The sequence below is a fragment of the Microtus pennsylvanicus genome, chromosome 7 (genome assembly GCF_037038515.1).
Source record: "Microtus pennsylvanicus isolate mMicPen1 chromosome 7, mMicPen1.hap1, whole genome shotgun sequence".
Lineage (NCBI taxonomy): Eukaryota > Metazoa > Chordata > Mammalia > Rodentia > Cricetidae > Microtus > Microtus pennsylvanicus.
In genome coordinates, this window is record NC_134585.1 from 2,911,220 (window position 1) to 2,930,291 (window position 19,072).

The 19,072-nt window shown below is 47.1% G+C and overlaps 1 protein-coding gene across 2 annotated transcripts in view; it reads right to left on the reverse strand.

Annotated features, from left to right (window-relative positions):
- LOC142854247 (H-2 class II histocompatibility antigen, I-E beta chain-like) overlaps window positions 1–15,361 on the reverse strand; it is a 122,292-nt gene extending 106,931 nt beyond the window's left edge. The window contains exons 1-6 of one of the 2 annotated variants that reach the window (XM_075979550.1): window positions 15,152–15,327; window positions 9,889–10,158; window positions 5,927–6,208; window positions 5,081–5,191; window positions 4,684–4,707; window positions 4,104–4,402 (exon numbers count right to left, since the gene is read on the reverse strand). In XM_075979550.1, coding sequence (XP_075835665.1) covers window positions 4,389–4,402; window positions 4,684–4,707; window positions 5,081–5,191; window positions 5,927–6,208; window positions 9,889–10,158; window positions 15,152–15,251 — 801 coding nt within the window. In that variant the 5' untranslated portion in view covers window positions 15,252–15,327 and the 3' untranslated portion in view covers window positions 4,104–4,388. Of the gene's footprint in view, window positions 1–4,103; window positions 4,403–4,683; window positions 4,708–5,080; window positions 5,192–5,926; window positions 6,209–9,888; window positions 10,159–15,151 lie in introns of those variants that run through there. The other variant, XM_075979551.1, reaches the window with a different exon arrangement.
- Window positions 15,362–19,072: the final 3,711 nt, after the last annotated feature.

Genomic DNA, 19,072 nt, shown 5'->3' on the forward strand with positions numbered 1-19,072 from the left:
TATTTCTTAACTATATATTACATTTTTTAAATAAGCTGCATAAACATACCATAGACATGAGTTGAAATAGAAATACAATAAAACAAAATTAAATTTGTATCAACAACTCAAAACCCATTCCAATTTAAAATATGTATGATTAATAGTTGTATTTTATATTATATCAGATTAAATAATATACCATCTTATCCTATCATTTCTATATCCTTCTTTGTTTTCAGAACAGAATCCCTGAATCTAAACTCTTTTGTTTAGCTTTTTTCCTGACCACTACCAATAACAACTTGTAATCAAGCCCCTAAATGATGACAAACATTCGTAATTTATTTTGGGGAGTGTAGGGGAAGTTCTTTAAATTACTTCCTGTTTATTGGAGGCACTGATAATCTCTGGGGGACCCTGAGAAAGTTCAGGATTATGGTCAAGTCCTCGCTGGGATATTCTGTGAGGCTGGAGCATCTCAGCCAGCAGCCTTGAATATGTTCTGGAAGCAGAACTCAGAAGAAACTCTGAAACATTGAATGACCTCAGCCACCCATTCCCACGGGAGATTTTTCAGAGGGTCTTCCTTGATCAAACCTATTTTTTCTTAACCCAGAATGAATCCAGAGCCTCTCATTCCCAGTGAAAATAAAAACAGAGTCTCTTTCCCAATTAACATATCTTTTGACTTAAGTTTTGACGTCAAGATATTTTTAAATATATGTTGGTTTGATCTAGAAGCTTTCATAATCAAATGTCTCTTAGTCATTAGTAGTAAAAAATTTAAAGACAAAAACAATTACAGTATCCAGACTTTCTGTGTATTTTCCATCTTAACACAGCTTATTATATTTTCCTTACTATATTCCTTTTAAGGACTTTATTTTAAAATTATAGTTTTTAATCTAAGACTGTATATTTTCTTTTTGTCTGAATCTGTCATTACTACATATCTGTATCCTTTTCTTTTATGAGCAAAAACACTGCTGTGTAGCTTAGACCATGGCATACTGGAGCTGGCTTCTTCCCTTCAGTTCCCTGAAAAGATAGTCTCATGGTAGATGCGTGTTTATCACCAGCTCTGGAAGCCATGTTTACTGCCCCAATTCTGGCACAATTAGGGCTTCATGCTACCACAAAGTATCATGCCACTGGCTGCTCCTAAACACCATGTAAATATTTGGTTGTAGGGCCTCTTAAAAGAGTTTCCATTTCTTGCTGCTAGCACCAAGACAGAAAGCTGTCTTATAAAGGAGACATGCCTCTGTTCACCACCTGAAAACAGAGCCTACCAGAGAAAAGATGGTTACCAAGAAGCTACACTTGACTCTGCTTTTGTGTGTTTAAAATCCTTTTTTAAGATTTGTCAGGTTTTATGTGGAAATTCTGAACACACGTTGGAAAAACATATGTAATCAGACATTTCCAGTTGGAATCACCTGATATCAAATACCCAGCAGCTGCTTCCCAAATGACCACACAGAGGCTTTTATTATTTATAAATACTTGGCCAATAGCTCAGGATTGTTAGTAATTCTTACAACTCAAATCAACACATTTCTATTAATCTATGAATTGCCACATGGCTTTACCTGTCCTCTAGTGTGCCTTGTTTCCTGGGTGACTGGCAAGCATCTTTTCACTCTGCCCTCCTTTCCAAAATTCTCAGTTTGACTTTCCTGCCTATCTTCCTGCCCAGCTACTAGCCTGTCAGTTTTTTCATTGACCAGTGAGAATAATATAAATTTATAGTATAGGAAAGGATTATTCTACAGAATCTAGGGGTGGGGACAGAGGGGAGAGAAGAAGGGGCTGTTTGTGAAGGAGAGTAAAGAATTGTTCTCCAGGAAACCCAAACAGAGGCAATTTAAGCCATAATTTGTTGAAAACTGAGTTTTTAAAGTTTTGTAGGTTATCCCCATATATCACTCAAGTACTGAGATGTCCTAGACATTCAGTAGAGCCCTGTGCAAAATGCTCTACTCAGAAAAACTGCTGACCATTGAGGTCTGAATTTCAGAGTAGACAGAGCCCATATTCTCCTTCAGGGGCTACCTGGGTACCGTAGGACTAAGGCCACTATGGTGTCCCCGTAAGGTAGTGCCAAGTATATCCATATGAGAGGCTGATCACTGGACTAAAGAGGAAGGCTGCTGGGTGTTCTTGGCCAGAAATACCACACAGTAGGGATCCCTGATTCCTTGAGGTAACACCCACATCACAAAATGTCGTGAATGGGGGACAAAGGGTCAGAGATGATTTTTTTCCCTAGCTTAAAGAATTTGTGTTGCTTTCCTAATTGGGATTTAGAATTTTGGGGGTTAGTTACCCTTTTTTTCTTACCTCTTTGTCTTTTGTGGAGTGGGAATGTAGACCCTTACGCCTGTTCTACAGTTGTAATGTGGAAAGAGAGAATTTAGTTAATTGGCTCTACTTACAGTTCTCGGGAATTTGCCTCAAGAACGAGGCTGACCTCGTTCTGACTTTGGTGACTGTGGACTTGGAGGTTAGAGTTGGTTGTGCAGAACTTTGTTTCCTAAATTCTTACTCTGAGAGAAACATAGTTTGTGTGAGAGGATGTTACCTTGGAGCGCTGACACTCTGAGGTGCAAGTGTGGAATCCCTGAGACTAACTGCATCATCAAACTAATGATTCCAGTGTGGCAAGTCCACTGGTCAAGTATGACTTCATTACCTGGTGCTAGTTTAGCCTTCTAGAGCCAGGCTCTATGTACTTATTGTAAGCATGTTAAATTATAGTAAAACTTACACAAAAAGTTTTCTCAGACCTTGTTGACCCCACCTAAGGAGAGCTCAGCCACTCTCTACTTACAGATAAGGCTACTCCTGCTCCTGGTTTGTTTACAAGAAGACGTGGCCATGTACAGGAGCTTCCAGTCAGCTTGGCCATAAACAGATTGTGGAGAGAGGATGCTCTTTTGGTGATTTGTAAAAAACACTACAGGATATTTTTCAGTTCGATAGGAGATGTTCAAAAAACTGAATTAATCTTGCTTTATAACGCTGATTAACTCTTTGTGTCTCTGCCTCTAACTGCCCACACTCCCTACCTTTACTTCAGCCTGGTCTTCACTCTCCCTCTCAGCCCTCCACTTTAGAGCAGACAATCAAATCAAAGCAGACCTGCTCCCAGCCAGGGTAGAAGAAGAGAGGGAGGGGAACAGAGAAAAATATAACTGAATAAAAACAATAAAAAAGAAATTTCTATGTGGTCTGTTAGCAGGTAAATTTGTGGGATTGACTCTGTAAATTTCACTATTAGAACAGAGAGGGAATGTTGTCTCTAAGGCCCATGGTGTGGGGGAACGGAATAGTCATTCTGATGCCCATGCAGGAGAAGTCATACAGCTGAGGTTTTGGGAATAAATCCCATTTTGAAGGGAGAACCATGGCCTCACAAGGTTTTTATAGATATGGCAGCGACTTTTCAAAAGACAAGTGTTCCCATAGCTCTGCAAAACAGGTTGCTCCATGTGGACGTGTAGGTATACACTGCCTGTGGGTCTGCCTGTTGGTCTGTCAGCTCTGCATTCACTGTATACTCCCATGGGCTCCAACAGTAAGCTCTGCCTGCATGGCATGTTTGTCTCTCGCCTGCCATGAGGCCTCTGGCTCTCACCCACCAAGGTCTCTGGCATGCAGAATCATAACATAGAGGCCAGAGGAAATCCTCAAGTGTTCAGAGACTGGCTCATCAGTTTGAACCTTAGAGCAGAACCTTCCAGATTGTCAACCAATGCAAGCGCCTTTCTCTTACCTCCAGCTGCTCCACAGAGCAAAGGACGGAGCTCCTGGGACTCAGAGCACTGCCCTGACCATGTCCTCACCCACACTGTGACAGGGACACAGCAACATCTCCCTCCTCTACCACAGCTCTCAGAATTCCGTTCTTGTATGCTTAAACAACATGTCTGATCTATTAGATGTTGTCTTTTCAAATTCAATCCAATTCAGAAAAATACTCTAATTAACAAGTAATGTATAACACTGAATTTTTATTTCTTATACCCAAACTGTCATGCTTATCTTGCACAAACGGTATATAACAGTGAGTTATTTTTTTCTCTTCGCTATTTCTTCTTGAAACTCTCTGAAGCAGGTGATTTTCATTCTTTGTTTATTTAAGGAGAATGTAAGAAAGCATCATGACAGCAGCCTGGCTCAGAAGCTCCAGACAAAAGGCAGGGGACAAAAGGGAGGGGACCTCTGTCCCAGGGCTGCCAGTCCCAGGCAGGGTCTAAGCAGGCTGTCAGGGAGAACAGGTCTGCAGGGTCCAGAACCAGGAGGATTCAGGTCCTGGGCAGCACTGTGAATGGAGGAACTCAAGCCAGCCAGGTAGGTCATGATTTCATGGGAAGAGAGCTCCTTCCTTCAGCCTTGTCACCTCAGCTCAGGAGTCCTGCAGAGCACAGGGGACAGTGGCATTTCCAGACCTAACTCTGCAGTGGCTTCTTTCACCAGTTCAGACCTCTCCTGACAGCATGAGAGTGAGCAGAGAGAACTTCTCACGCCCCAGGTCAACACTGCTTCAGAGCACAGGACTTGTGGATGGAACATGGCTCAGTGCAAACCACCTGGCCAGGCCCTGGGGTCTCTATCTTCCCCTGAGTGTCCCTCACACCCCAGCCCACTCTGTAGGGAAGGCAGATCTGTCTCTGAGGAAAGACTGAAGGGTGTTACCTGTCGGCTGGAGTCCAGACTGTCCTAGAGAAGAGAACAAAATAGACATTAATGCATGGAGGCAGATCTGTCACCTGTGATCCATCCGGCAGCACAGAGCTCAGCAGCCAGGGCAGAGGGCAGTGTGGACAGTGAGAGGGGGCTCAGGAAGCCTCAGGCACAAACCAGCCCAGTGGCTCTTCCTAAACTCTTCCTCTGTTCCCAGTTCTCAAGTCAGAACCATTTTAACTTTCCCATCTCCATATGCTATCACTCTTTAGGGTTCAGTCCAATAACTATAGACTGTTGGGTTCAGAGCCCATTGAACCTGAGGTCACAGGGCCAGTGACATCCTGAGAACAAAGCACGCCTCTTCCCTGAAATGCTATGGAGTCTTGGCCACCACCAGGCTCCTTACCTTTCTGGTTCCTGAAGTAGATGAACAGCCCCAGCCCGAGGAAGAGCAGACCCAGCACGAAGCCCCCGACTCCACTCAGCATCTTGTTCTGTGCAGATGTGGACTGAGCCCCTGAGAAAGGAAGCCGGGTTTAGAGGTTTTCACCCCAAATCCCGCATCCACTTGAGACCTTGAGATTCAGAGCTTTAAGACCAAGGAAGAAGCCTGTTCTAGGGGATCTGGACTTGAACACTCCTGCTGATGTTTGGAAGCAGTCAAACAACAAGAGGTTCACAGCATGAAAAGACTTAATATGGCTGCCATGAGCTGAGCTGACAGAAGCCCCTGAGCTCTGAGATGCACAGTCCTGAGGCTGACAGAGCTAAGACTGGACAGAGCTGAGACTGGACGTCCCTGAGGTCAGCCATGGGGCTGCTCCTTGTCCATCACCTCCATGAGCAGCAGCAGAAACACAACCCCGGCAGAGCCAGAGGCAGAGGCTGCAGCCAGGGCCAAGCAGGCCCCTGGGCCTGTGATGTCACTGAAGGTTCAGAAGAGTGTGTGGGACACAACTGCTTCCAAGGGGCAAAGGTGCTTGTGGAAGATCACACACCTACCCTGTGAGCCACGCGGAAGGAGAGGACAGCACAGAATCAGTGGAAATAGTGTGTGGGCAGAGAAAGCAGGCAGAGGTAAGACACTCCCCCTTCCTGGAGGCAGGGATTTAGAGGGTTAGAGAGATCTGACAGTCAGGGGTAAACCACGCCCTATAGGGGGCGGGTTCATGGGTCAGAGAGAGCTGACAGGGGTAAGCCACGCCCCTCCCGGGTGGGCGGGGATTCACATGGTCAGGAGCTTCCCACTCACTCCACTCCACTGTGACAGGGCTGGTCAGGCTGGGATGCTCCACCTGGCAGGTGTAAACCTCTCCACTCTGAGGAACCATCTCCAGCATCACCAGGGTCTGGAAGGTCCAGTCTCCATTCCGGATCAGGCCCGTGGTCACGACCCCAGTCTTCTCCTCCTGGCCATTCCGGAACCATCTGACTTCAATCTGGCCCGGGTAGAAGCCATTCACAGAGCAGACCAGGAGGTTGTGGTGCTCCAGGGGCTGTGTCTTTGTTGGGTACACAGTCACCTGGGGCTCAACTAGAGGAGAAGGGGAGGTGAGAGTAAGTCATAAGGACGGAGCTGTCCTCCCTGGTTGGCCTCCTGTCAGCCACCATGCCCCCAGGCTGAGGTCCAGACAGGACTAAGATTCTAACACAGTTGTCCCTGGACTAAGGGTATTTTTACAGACTTCAGCTCTCAGCTCAACTCCCTGAAGGAATCACCATCTGGAGGTGAATGTCCTCTCTGCCAGGGAAAGACTCTTCTTCCAGCTGTGGTAATTTCCCCAATGGCTAAATCACACACATTTGTCCCTAGAGTCTGTCTCTTCTTGTCTATAGATTGTACTGATATTTTGATCTGTTTTAACAAATAAAGCTTGCCTGAAAATCAAAGCACAGAGATCTAAGACACTAGAGGCCAGGCAGTGGCACACACTTTTTATCCCAGCACTCAGGAGACAGCGGCAGATGGATCTTGGTTAGTTCAAGGTTACCCCAGGCTACACAAAATTAAATCTGTTTAAAAGAGAAACAGAGCTCATACAAAGGTGATCGCAGCACTTGGGATCACAGCCTTTAATCACAACACTAGGGAGGTAGAGACAGCAGTGATATGGCTGGGTAGAGAGAGGAATATAAGGCAGGAGACAGGAGCTCAGTGCAGGCTGAGACCGTCAGTCCAGGCAGTACGGTCCAGGCAGTCAGTGTCAGGATGCAGGCTGAGGACACGATCGCCCCTTTGGTCTGAACATTGATAGAGGCAAGAACTCTAGTGACTGGCTCTGCTCTCCGATCTCTCAGCTTTCACCTCCTAATAGCTGACTCTGAGTTTTTATTATTAATACCGATTAGAATTTGTGCTACAATAGAAGATGACAGTTCTGTGTATGAGACAGAAAGATTTACTGAGGAATCTTTTCTCATTTGCTTTTGCAAAACTCCAAATAAGCCAGCTTCGCCATACCTTAGGTCAATGTTGTCTTAATGTCTGCTACACAGGGATTCACTGTCACCTCAGCAGGGGCCTGTCAGCATGAGCTGCAGGGATTGTGAGCTGAGCTGCAGTCTGCACCCTGACCCATGCAAAACAGGGGACAAACACAGAAGGCAGTGCTGGGGAGAATCCTACCTGAACTACAGAAGCCCCTGTGTTTCTCCTATTGTTTCTGTCTGGACAACACAGGGTAAGAGCCGTTCTCATCGTGTCGCTGCAAATCTCCCTGCCCCCCTTCAAAGCAGTTTTAAAAAGCCTTCTTTGAAAACAAAAAATTCAGTTCAGCTCTCGACAATCTTCCCAAATTTTGTGAAGAAACTCCCCACCTTGAGTTCTGTAAGTGGGATTTTCAACACATCACATGGCTGTGGGAAGTTTTATGTCAACTTGACACAAGCTGATGTTATCGGAAAGGACACAAGCTCAGTTTAGAAAATTCCTCCCCTGGGCTGCTGGTCCTGGGTTCTATTAGAAAGAAGGTTGAGCACCATGGGAAGCAAGCCAGGAAGCAGCACTCCTCCGTGGCTTCTGTATCAGCTTCTGCCTCCAGGTTCCTGCCTTGTTTGAGTTACTAACTTGATTTCATTTATTTATGAACATAGATACTGTATTTAGCTAAATTACCCTTTCCTCCCCGACTTGCTTTGGTTTTGGTGTTTCACCACAGCAACAATAACCCTGACTAGGACACACACCAAACCAGAATCACCACACTCCTGGCAGTACCTGAGCCCACAGCCTGCCATCCCCACACCTGCACGCTCCCTGGCTTTTCTCTCTGCTCTGTAATTTCCAACACTGGAGGGGCACAGCGGCCATTCCTGGCTCCTCCACTTTCCCTTCCTCTCCCTTCTTGTTCTGTGTGACCAGGTCAAGAAACACAGCTGATCAGAACCCCAAATCCAGAACTTTGTCAGGCACTGGGTGACATCCCGAGTAACCCTGAGATGGTAAAGTGTTCAGGACCAGGTCCGCAGGTCACATGCCAACATGGGCTCATTTTACAGAAGGGGCCTGAGTGTCAGGATGTCAGGTGTCTCTCGGTTCCCAGACCCACAGCCTCTCACACCAGACAGGAGAGCAGATCTGAGGCAGGGACGTGAAGCAGACACCGTCCCAGTGACACAGAGAAGAACACGACCTGTAACTACACTCCTCCTCATCAAGACAGCAACGCTGACACATTAGATAGGAAACGTGAGTTAAAGGCTGAGTGTGGATCGTCCAGTAAAGTAAAAGTCGTGAATAAGGAAGCGAACAACAGCAGGGACTTTAGACCTAAGGAGCCCAGAAAAGGCAGAGGCGCCTTGTGATCAGTCAGTGATTCAGGTGTCCCCTCAGAGGGACAAGGGACAGTTGATTCTAGAGCCAAATATGTGTGGCCATGGCCCAAGAACACAGAGTCAGATGACCCCAAATTCCATTTTCCCACATGGTGATTGATCTGTGATGTTTTCATGATAACAAAATGAAGGATTTGATGAATAAACTTCCAAGTGCATCGTGGGAGCATCGGGTGGGTGGGGTCACAACACAGTGGGGAACTGGCCATGGCCTCGGTGCTCTGATGACAGTCTTGGCTTCTGAGTGGGAAAGTATGTGCCTGACAGTTCCACACATCCCGAAAGGTTTCACTCGGAAGTCCAGGATGTCCAGGCAGAGACAGAGGAGGACAAAGAACGTCTATTAAGGGGACTAATGACAGATCAGGATTAATCATGATTAGGCTGTGGATCTGCAACATTCCAACCTCCCCACATCACGGAAGGTCTCCTGAGTCCCCAGCCCTGCAGCAGGGGCAGCTCTTTCTGGAATCTTCCATTCACAGGTCACGAACCTCCCCACCTCTGACTCCCCACACAGCTCAGTCTGACACTTCATTCTCAGTGAGCTGCTTTTGTGAGCACAGCACACATTGTTTCAGCTGAGGGAGGAGGGAAAGTCCAGGAAACACTGGGGACCTGAGAGGAGAGAGAGGCCTCACTCTGGGGTGGCTGAAGCCTCTAGCTAAGCAACAATCAGCAAATGCTATGCTGTTTCTCTGTCCCCAGCTGTGACCTGCAGTTTCTCACCAGGGACTCACTACAGGGAAGGGACACACACTAAACCCCTGTGCAACAGTAGAGGCTCCTGAGTTCACCCCCACCCGAGGAACCTGCAGAGCCACCTCATGAGTCTCTTATCAAAACAGAAAAAAAAAAGAAAAAAATTCTCAGCAAAATTTTGAGGTGTCTCCTGAGAGTCAAACACTGTATATGACTGAAGCCAATACAACCCCCTGCCTGCTCTTCCTGTGGGGGCTGTAGCCAGGGGCAGGTCTCCCTCTGTGTGACTGTCTCTGGGAAGCCCACACCCTGGGGTGGGTCTTTACCTCCCTCTGTCGGACCCCTTCCTCCTAACCCTCCTGCTTAAGCTTAGATTGATGCATCTTTATACAGTGTCCATCCCCTCCGCTGTCCTGGGCAGTCTGGACATTCTATCAGGGCTGGAGAGGTGATCAGAGTTTACAGGGCTGCACCTTCTGGTGAGGACAGGAGTTCTGTGCCCAAGGCTCCAGTCAGACTGCTTAAAACCACCTGTGGCTGCAGCTGCAGGAAACCCACTGCCTCTCCGGCTGCTGTACACATGCACACACACTCGTGCAAGCACGCATGCACACATACTCCTACTGCTTCCTCACAGTGCCCCCAACCTGTTTCCAACTTCTCCCCCTCACATCTCACCTCTCCGCTGCACAGTGAAGCTCTCTCCAACCCCGTAGTTGTATCTGCAGTAAGTGTCCACCGCAGCCCGTGTGTCCTCCATGCCCTCCTTCTGGCTGTTCCAGTACTCAGCATCCGGCCGCCCCAGCTCGGTCACCGCGATGAACTCGCCCACGTCACTGTCGAAGCGCACGACCTCCTCCTGGTTGTAGATGTCTCTGTACAGATACCGCACACGCTGTGTCCCATTGTAGAAATGACACTCGTGTTTAACTTGTTCCAAAAACCGAGCTGTGGAGACAGAAATGATCTTCTTCTCTGGGACAAATGCCCAAGTCCCCGGGTTCCTCTACAGCTGCCACAAATGACCAGACCTAAGTTCGTCACAGCCCACCTCTGAAGTCACCACAACCCACAGGGCAGAAGGACACACAGCCCTGCCCAGGCAGGACAGTTGACAAGGGTGCAAACAAGGAGAGATGGAGAAACTCTGGGAAAATCCCCTCCATTCCTAGGAGAGAAAGGGACAGCCCTCTGTTCATAGCCTCCAGATTTCTTTCTCTTTCTTCCTTCCTTCCTTTCTTTCTTTATTTCTTTCTTTCTTTCTTTCTTTCTTTCTTTTTCTCTCTCTCTTTCTTCCTTCCTCTCTCTCTCTCTCTCTCTCTCTCTCTCTCTCTCTCTCTCTCTTTCTTTCTTCCCCTTTCCCTCCTTCCCTCCCTCCCTCCCTCCTTTCTTTCTGGTTTTTTGTTTTGTTTTGTTTTGCTTGGGGGTTTTGTTTTTGTTTTTGAGACAGGGTTTCTCTGTGTATCCCTGGCTGTCCTGGAACTTGCTCTGTAGGCCAGGCTGGCCTCGAATTCAGAGATCTGACTGCATCTGCTTCAGGCTTGTGCCACCACTTCCTGGCACCAGTTTGTCTATTCCTCCCTTCTTTCCTTCCACTACCTCCTCTCCTCCCAGTCCCTCCACCCACCTCCATCCCCCTACATCCACTCTTCCTCCATTTCTCTTCAGAAAAGTGTGAGGCCTCCCATGGATATCAACCAAACACGGCATATCTGAGTTTACCACATCCAGCCTTAACAGGAGAGGAGGTGCCCACACTTTTCTTTAATCCTCATCCATGACCCCCAGATCCCGAGTGACTGCGGAGGTTGATTGGCCATTTTATTTTCCACTGTATTATTGAAGGGGTTAAACTCCCCCACTTTTTCAGTTTGAGTTCTCTGAGAAGGACACACAGGTAGGTGTCTTTTCCAACAAAGAGCCATTTATCTTCTAGGCTCTTACATTCAGGGTCCAGGGAGAGAAACAGAGGGTCCCAGTCACTCTCGCAGTGTCTCAAGGACAAACCCAGCAGCCCCTTCTGGGTCACATCCAAGCTTGTGCAAACGAGTCCAAAAATGACAAGCCTAAATCTTGGCCAGTTAGAAACATACTGATGTAACTGCAGCTTGCTTAGCCAGTCAAGTCTAAGATGACCAATGGCTCCTGAAGCCCCCTTCGCTATGCTTAGAAGGAACTTCCATATTCCTGCCAGAGTTCATTGCCATTTTGTACAGGTGAGCAACCCCACATGCAAGTGGTGTGGTAAATGTTCTTTGTTCTTACATGCTATTTGAGTCTTGGGGTCTTCCTTCAGTGTTTCCTCGAACCCTACATTATTATTGTTATTAAAAATAGATTTTTTATATAGTATATTCTGATCACAGTTTCCCCTCCCTCAGCTCTATACAGATCTTTTCCATCTCTCCACCCACCCAAATCCTTAATCTTTCTTTCTCTCTCCCAGTAGAAAAAAAACCAGGCAACTAAGACAAAAGAAAAAAATTAGTATAAAACAACACACACACACATTCACACTGACAGGAATAAAATAAAAGCCACAGAACCTTAAACCATAATATATGAGCAAAATACCTGTATGGTGAGAGAGAGAGAGAGAGAGAGAGAGAGAGAGAGAGAGAGAGAGAGAGAGAGAGAGAGAGAAGAATATCATTGAGTTCACTTTGTGTTGGAACATCTACTGCTGGGCATAGGGCCTGCTCTTAAGTGTGGTTTATACAGCCAATGAGACTCTTAGTTTTTGTGATTGTGATATAATTGTATCATTGACAACCCCCCAGCCTTCCTATATACCCCTTCTTGATCTCTTTCAAATTCATGGCCACTTTTGTTATTAATGGTTAATATATATACATACATACATATATATATGCATATACTTATACTTTCCTAAATACATGAACTCACCCTTCTCATCTGCATAATGTTATTGTATGTATGTTCTTAGGGCTGACCATTTGGAACTGGAAACCAGTTAGTGTGCTCCTGCCTGGGAAGAGCATTTCTCCCACCCTCAGAATTCCTCAGTTGTCTGTGGTTCCTGTGTAGGGCCACAGCCTGTGGGCTTTCCCTGTCATACTCTCTCAGTCAAGGCAAATGTCCCCTGCTCAGTTTTAGCTGAATGTTGCTGCTGATCTTATAGCTCCAAGGGAAAATGTCCCATTTGGGTATAAGAACAGAACAATCCTGTCACAGGCCATCCAGGAAGGTCTGGTGTTAACTTTTAACTCCCCAAGGATCAGCACCCAACAGATGTATCTTTTGTATTCCAGGGGCAGAGGGGCCTGCAGGATTTTTCTCTCTTTGATGCCACACCTGCCCCTCTCTGGTCCCACACCTGCCCCTCTCTGGTCCCACACCTGCCCCTCTCTGGTCCCACACCTGCCCCTCTCTGGTCCCACACCTGCCCCTCTCTGGTCCCACACCTGCCCCTCTCTGGTCCCACACCTGCCCCTCTCTGGTCCCACACCTGCCCCTCTCTGGTCCCACACCTGCCCCTCTCTGGTCCCACACCTGCCCCTCTCTGGTCCCACACCTGCCCCTCTCTGGTCCCACACCTGCCCCTCTCTGGTCCCACACCTGCCCCTCTCTGGTCCCACAAAGTTGGAAGCCAGTGCTCACTACTCAGAAGACACCACTCCTTTTATTCCTTGTGCTCTTGTATCAACCATAAACACAGCAGAAGGAACAGGAAATCTCCCTCAGTGCTGATCTGTGCTGACCCAGGGGATCCACAGAGGGAAAACAGAGGCTGGCCCCTCCACTTCAGAGCTTAAATTGTGAGAGTGAGGAACAAATAGGAGAGGGGGTGGAGTTCCAGTAACAGGGAGACTTGAGTGACAGGAGGGGACAGAGAAGCTCTCTGGGGAGTGACATGGAAGATGCGTCACAGGTGGAGCAGAAGAAGAGGGTGGGGACTGTCAGTGTCAGGGGAGGGGGCGCATCTCAGCTGAGACAACACCTCCTGCCAACCTGAGTTCATGATCAACAGTGCACAGGGCGTGAGGGCGGGGGGGGATGAGAGTGGGGTCAAGAGGAGCCCAACTCGGAAGCTGTGAGGTTGATGGAAGCTTCTGGAAACTACTGGAGAAGTTTCTGGAAATAAAAACCATGATCCCAACACTGACCCACAATCCCTTATCGAAATTACAGACCCAGAAAATTCACAAACCAGAACTTTTTTAATCAGGTGCCAAGTGTGACCCCAGGGACAGGTGAGGGTGTCAGTCATGTGAGTGTCTGTAGTTTCAATAGAGATGGGTCAAGATACATCAGATGTATAGTTTTTCATTTTAATGTTTAATTTAACTCAGAAAATGTACAAGAGGTCTGTTAACAGTAACTCAAATACATGTGAGCACCAGACATCATCAGCTCACCAAATACAAAGAAAGATGAAGTTCGGGGCATTTTGTGGGATAATACCTGTAGCAGTCATCATGACTCAGGACTGTGAGAGAGGGAGACTGTGTAAAGTTTCAGAGATAGAGCTACTGGTCCCTGTGTTTTGAGATGTTACTGACAATAGTGAAGGGTTTGATTTATATTTTAAAAATGGAGGGATAATGACAGTTTCAGAAGCCATAAGAAGAGTTAGTTTGATGGAACTGGAGAGACCATTCAGTGGTAAGAGTACTGGCTGCTCTTCCAGAGGTCCAGAATTCAAGAACCAGCATCACATTGTGGCTCACAACCATCTCTAGTGGGATCTGATGCCCTCTTCTGGCATAAAGTCATACATGAAGATAGAGCACTCATACATTAAATAAACAAATCTTTAAAAAAAACAGTTTGTGTGCAGGATGGTGATGCAAGGGCAGGAGTCTGGACTGTGGAGTGTGACAATGAGGTGAGACACAGCCTGGAATCTTCTGTGTCATCTGATGTGTAGGATGACAGCACTCACAGAGAGGAAGCACACAGTGAGCAGCAGTCCCCAGTGCTCTACACCGTCATCCCTGCCAAGACCTTAACATCTCTATGGACACCATCCTCATCCTCACTGCCACAGTTTCATCAGTTAAAGCACAGAGGCTCAGACGGCTCGGCCACAGTCCCAGCATTTGGGGTCACAGCTTAGCAGTGTTAATAACCCCATCTTTTATCCCATATGCAGACCCCAGACTTTGATTTTTCTCTGTGTGGTATAGGTATGGGTCATGAATCTGGAAGAGAATCACAAGATGCGAAGAGGAGTCAGGTCCTTTCCATGGGCTCAGGATGGAGAATGCAGGAGAAAATGAAATAGAGATAGATTCAAACCACAAACATCAAATGGGCTCTAACCTGCCCCGGGGTCTCAGAAGAGGCCTCACAGACTTTGAAACAGCTCACACAGCCCATGCTCTCTAAGGCTGCCTTAGCTGCCCTGTGCTCCCAAGGAGAAAGGGAACTAATGCATCACCCATCAGGGTCCCATGTGAGAACAGGCTGCACAGACACTGGAGTAAGGCAGAGAGAAAGACTGAGCCCTGCGCTCAGCCTCCCAGGTGCCCAGGCAGAAGCCTCATGGCCTGGAGAGGATGCACAGGGATCATCTACAGGATGCATGTCCTTTCCCCTGACTCTGTGACATTTCCAGAGAAACCTTTGATTACTTCAATATTTGACTGATTTTTTAACTTAAAAACAAAACCAGAAACATACATACAACATAGAATACAAATACACACATGAAGTTCTATTTTTTAAAGAGAAATCTCTTTGTCTGTCATAGCTCAACACAATAAAGACAAGCCCTGTGCAAAGGGTTAATTTAACTCCATGTTTTATAATATAGATCTGAGAGCACAGGCATCCAGGTTCCTATTTGGGGAAACAGTTTGGTTTTAATGTGAGGACAGTGGGTGGTCACAGAAAATATCAGTAGATTCAAAAGGCTGGACCCGGACAGTGAGAAGTCGGCCCCCTTAGTTCCCCACCCCCTGAGGTGCACACTTACGTCGGGGGTCCCTGACCAAAGCCACGGGAGGGCTCAGCACCATCAGCACCACAGTCACAGCTGCCACCCAGGGGCCTCTGAGGAGCCAGAGTCGCATCATGCTGGAGGAGAGGAGAGACCGGAACAGGAGGAGCAGACAAGCTCACACAGAAGGAACTATGTCCTCTCTTTACCCATTGCCAGGACAGTAAGAATCAGGGGGAGTCACTGCTCTGGTGCTGATTGGGTAAAGTCAGTGTGAGTAGCCAATCATCAGCAGAGCAGACCCGCATCATCAGTTGCTGGCTAAAGATGCAGTAGAAAGGTCCCCTTCGAAACTTGCAATTCCCTCCATTAAAAGGGCACTCACTCTGGCCTGGCAGCCCAAGCCTCCAATCGCAGCACTTGGGAGGCAGAGGCAGCTGGGTCTCTGTGAGTTAGAGGCCAGCCTGGTCTACTTTGTTAGAGCATGTCTCAAATCAACCAACAAACCAAGAACTAAACAAACAAAGCAATAGCTGTTTTGTGGAGGCAGGGAGGCTGTTCGTTGGTAGTTCATGTCCGTGGTGGATGGGCCTCACATCTGTGTGCACGTGGGCAGCGCTTACTGGACTCAGTGGGCTGTTAATTTTTTTCCTTAAAGAGGAAATGAAGTTCGGAGGGAGACATGGTGGGGGTCTCAGAGAAAGCTGCAAGGAGGTAGTGGTATTGAATGGGATCAAAATACATTGTACACATGTACAACTTTTTCAAAGAATAAATGTTTTTTAAAGGATCATTTTTTTTTACTGTTTCATTTACTTATTTGGTTTTTTTGAGACAGGGTTTCTCTGTAGCTTTGGAGCCTATCCTGGAATTAGCTCTTGTAGACCAGGCTGGCCTTGAACTCACAGAGATCCGCTGGGATTAAAATTGTGTGCCACACCTGCCTGGTGTATTTACTGTCTTAAATGCTTGATCCAGCTGCAGCTGGAACATTAATCAGACCACAGTGCTGAGCCCGTTCTCTCATGGTCTGTGATTCATTCACCGGTCTGGGTGCTGGGGGGGGGGGGGGGCGCGGGGGGCGTTCACCTCTCCTACACAAGGCTGCTGGGACAGCTGTGTGTCTGAAGCTTTGTGGGAGCAAAGGGGGTGAAGGAAGATTGCTGCAAGTCAGGCACCTTTAACTTAGGGTTCACTGCACTGAAGTTTAATGATGTAGATGTCAAAAGTGATTTAAGTGCCTCCACTTCAGATGAAGTCACCACAGTCTCTCACATTAACTAGAGCTGGAGAAGGCTGTGGTGTGTGGACATCTCCAGGAGCAGCTATCCCCAGCTACTGATGATGTGGCAGAGCTCAGGCTCTTGATTGGACAGTGGAGTCTGCACTTCTTCAGTTAGGGAAATCTCTGAGAAGCTAATGGAAACTGAAGGTTAGTCATGGTGTAGTCCTGACATGAGGGGCTTCTCCAGCTTGGTCCATGAACTGCTGCTGATTTCAGTGGAGCCTCCAGAAGCTCACAGGAGGGTCCCTGTGGTTATCCACAGTCCTCAATGGAGACACACAAAACAGAGGCTGGGCGTCCTAGGGGATGAGGGTGGGGTCCTGCCAGGTTTCAGTTGAAGTCCTGAGAGCAAGGGTCTGGGGAGTATGGGGTGTGCAGCAGAGCTGGATCTGGACTGAAGCAGTTCTCTGACTTGGTGTGCAGCCCTGGGAGATGTGTTCATCTCTGTGGGTGTCTGCTGGAGGCGAGGCTCCTCATCCTGATGTCATTAACTCAACTTACCTGGTTTTATATTCTTTAGCACAACACACTGAGGTCAGATCCAGAATTCCTGTGGATGCTCAGGGAGGGAGCTGGGATTCTCACAGCTGTGAAGGTTAGTACCACTCAGGGAAGAGTTTAGGTTTCTTTTCCCACCTAGATCTCCCGTCAGCTGTGCCATGGCAAAGCATCAACCTCCTTAGAGGTCAAAGTTCACACTGGACTCATTAAGCACTAGGGGTTGGATTCATGTCTTCATGGATGCCGGGCAGGTGCCTGCCAGGGAGCTACAGCCCCAGACCTCTCTTCACTTTGAGGTAGGATTCGTTAGTTGTCCAGCTTAGCCTTGAACTTGTGACCATCCTGCCTTAACCTCTGTACTAGCTGGGATCACAGGCTCAGTTGTAAAGGAGCATGTCATACAAGCATGGGGTGTACCATCTGAGTGAGGGTACCCAGAACCCACATAAAAAAGTCTTAGTGTCCTCTTCTAGTTCCAGCACTGTTGTGGCTGAGATAGGCGGGTCCCCAGGGCTTGGTGGCCTGCCAGCCTAAAAGCTCTAGGTCTCTGTGACAGACCTGTCTCAAGAGAATGAGGTTAACAGCAACTGAGAAACAATACTGGACACTGACCCTCAGGTTCCACCTGCGTGTGCACATGCACACACACACACACACACGTTCACATATCTGCCTGAACACACACACGTACACACATGCTCTTGAATGCATACACACATATACACATGCACACACATGCATGTGTATACATACACACATGTATGCATGCATACATACATTTATGAACACATACATAGACCTACATGCACACACACACATACACAGAAGTTAATAAGCCTGTCAACATCATCTTTCCAATCTATCCTAAAAGTTGAGTTTCCAGAATATTGTTTAATTAAAAATAAATTATAAAGTATTTTAGTATTTGTTAAATCATCTGGATAGTCCATTCCAGATGATAAATAATCTCTTAGCTGACAAATAACATTAATAGCAGTTACTCACATTAATGACATTTTACCTAAATAAAATCAACTCAAATATTTTATAAAGCAAGGTTGGGGATGAGTAATCTCCCGCCACCACAGTGTCATCTTCTACATCATATGTCAGTCGGCCCAGCACACACAGTCTGACGTCATGGAATAATCTTTGACAGAGTCATCAGAAAGTCATTGCGATCTAGAAGCAACTGAGTCACCATATCTGACAAACATTTAAAAAGACAACCAAGGTAGTTGGTTTCTATTCATCATTCTGCTCATCACTTAATAAATAAATTAATATTCAATAATCACCAAGTTAAATACAGTATACCTTTTATCACAGTAAATAAACTAAGCTAAATTTTGTTCTAGGTAAAAATAAAGGTAGTATTTTTTAAAATCCTCCAAAATGTCCACAATAGACAAGCCTCGCATGTTCTCTGGTCTCCCTGGGAAGCAAACGTTAAACTTTGCACAGAGGGATGACAAGGTGGGAAAGATGGGCCAAAATGACTCCCTGCTCCAATGTCACCAAAGTCTGTTCAGACAAGGAAGCCACAGCTCAGCAGCGGCATGGGTGGAGACTGGGTTTGGGGAGTTTGTGGTTCTCATAGGCTGATGGAGGAGAGCTCTTGTCAGGATCCCCGAACGAGCAGGAACCAGGTCAGGCTTCTCTCAGGGGTGGGGGCTGAGGGGAGGAGAGGAAGGGGCTGTTTGTTTATTTGTTTGTTTGTTTTGGTTTTTTCGAGACAGGGTTTCTCTGTGGCTTTGGAGCCTGTCCTGGAACTAGCTCTGTAGACCAGGCTGGCCTCGAACTCACAGAGATCCACCTGCCTCTGCCTCCCAAGTGCTGGGATTAAAGGTGTGCGCCACCATCGCCCAGTTTGGAAAGGGCTGTTTGTAGAGGAGAGTAAGGAATTGGTTTCCAGAAAACCCAAACAGGCAATTCAATCAGTTATTTAGTGAAAACTGATTCTTATAGAGAGGGAAATAGTGTCTGTTTCTCTCCCACCTACTTCCACATCCAAACATCACCGTCAGAAAATGCTGCTTTCTACCGTGCCTCTGGTGGTGTTGGCTTTACTCACCAGCAAGTGGAGTTGTTTAAGTGAGGGGCCTGCATGTGCGTGTTACACACACAGCCTAGTGCAGACACTCAGTTCACACGTGTCAGTGTTTCCAGTG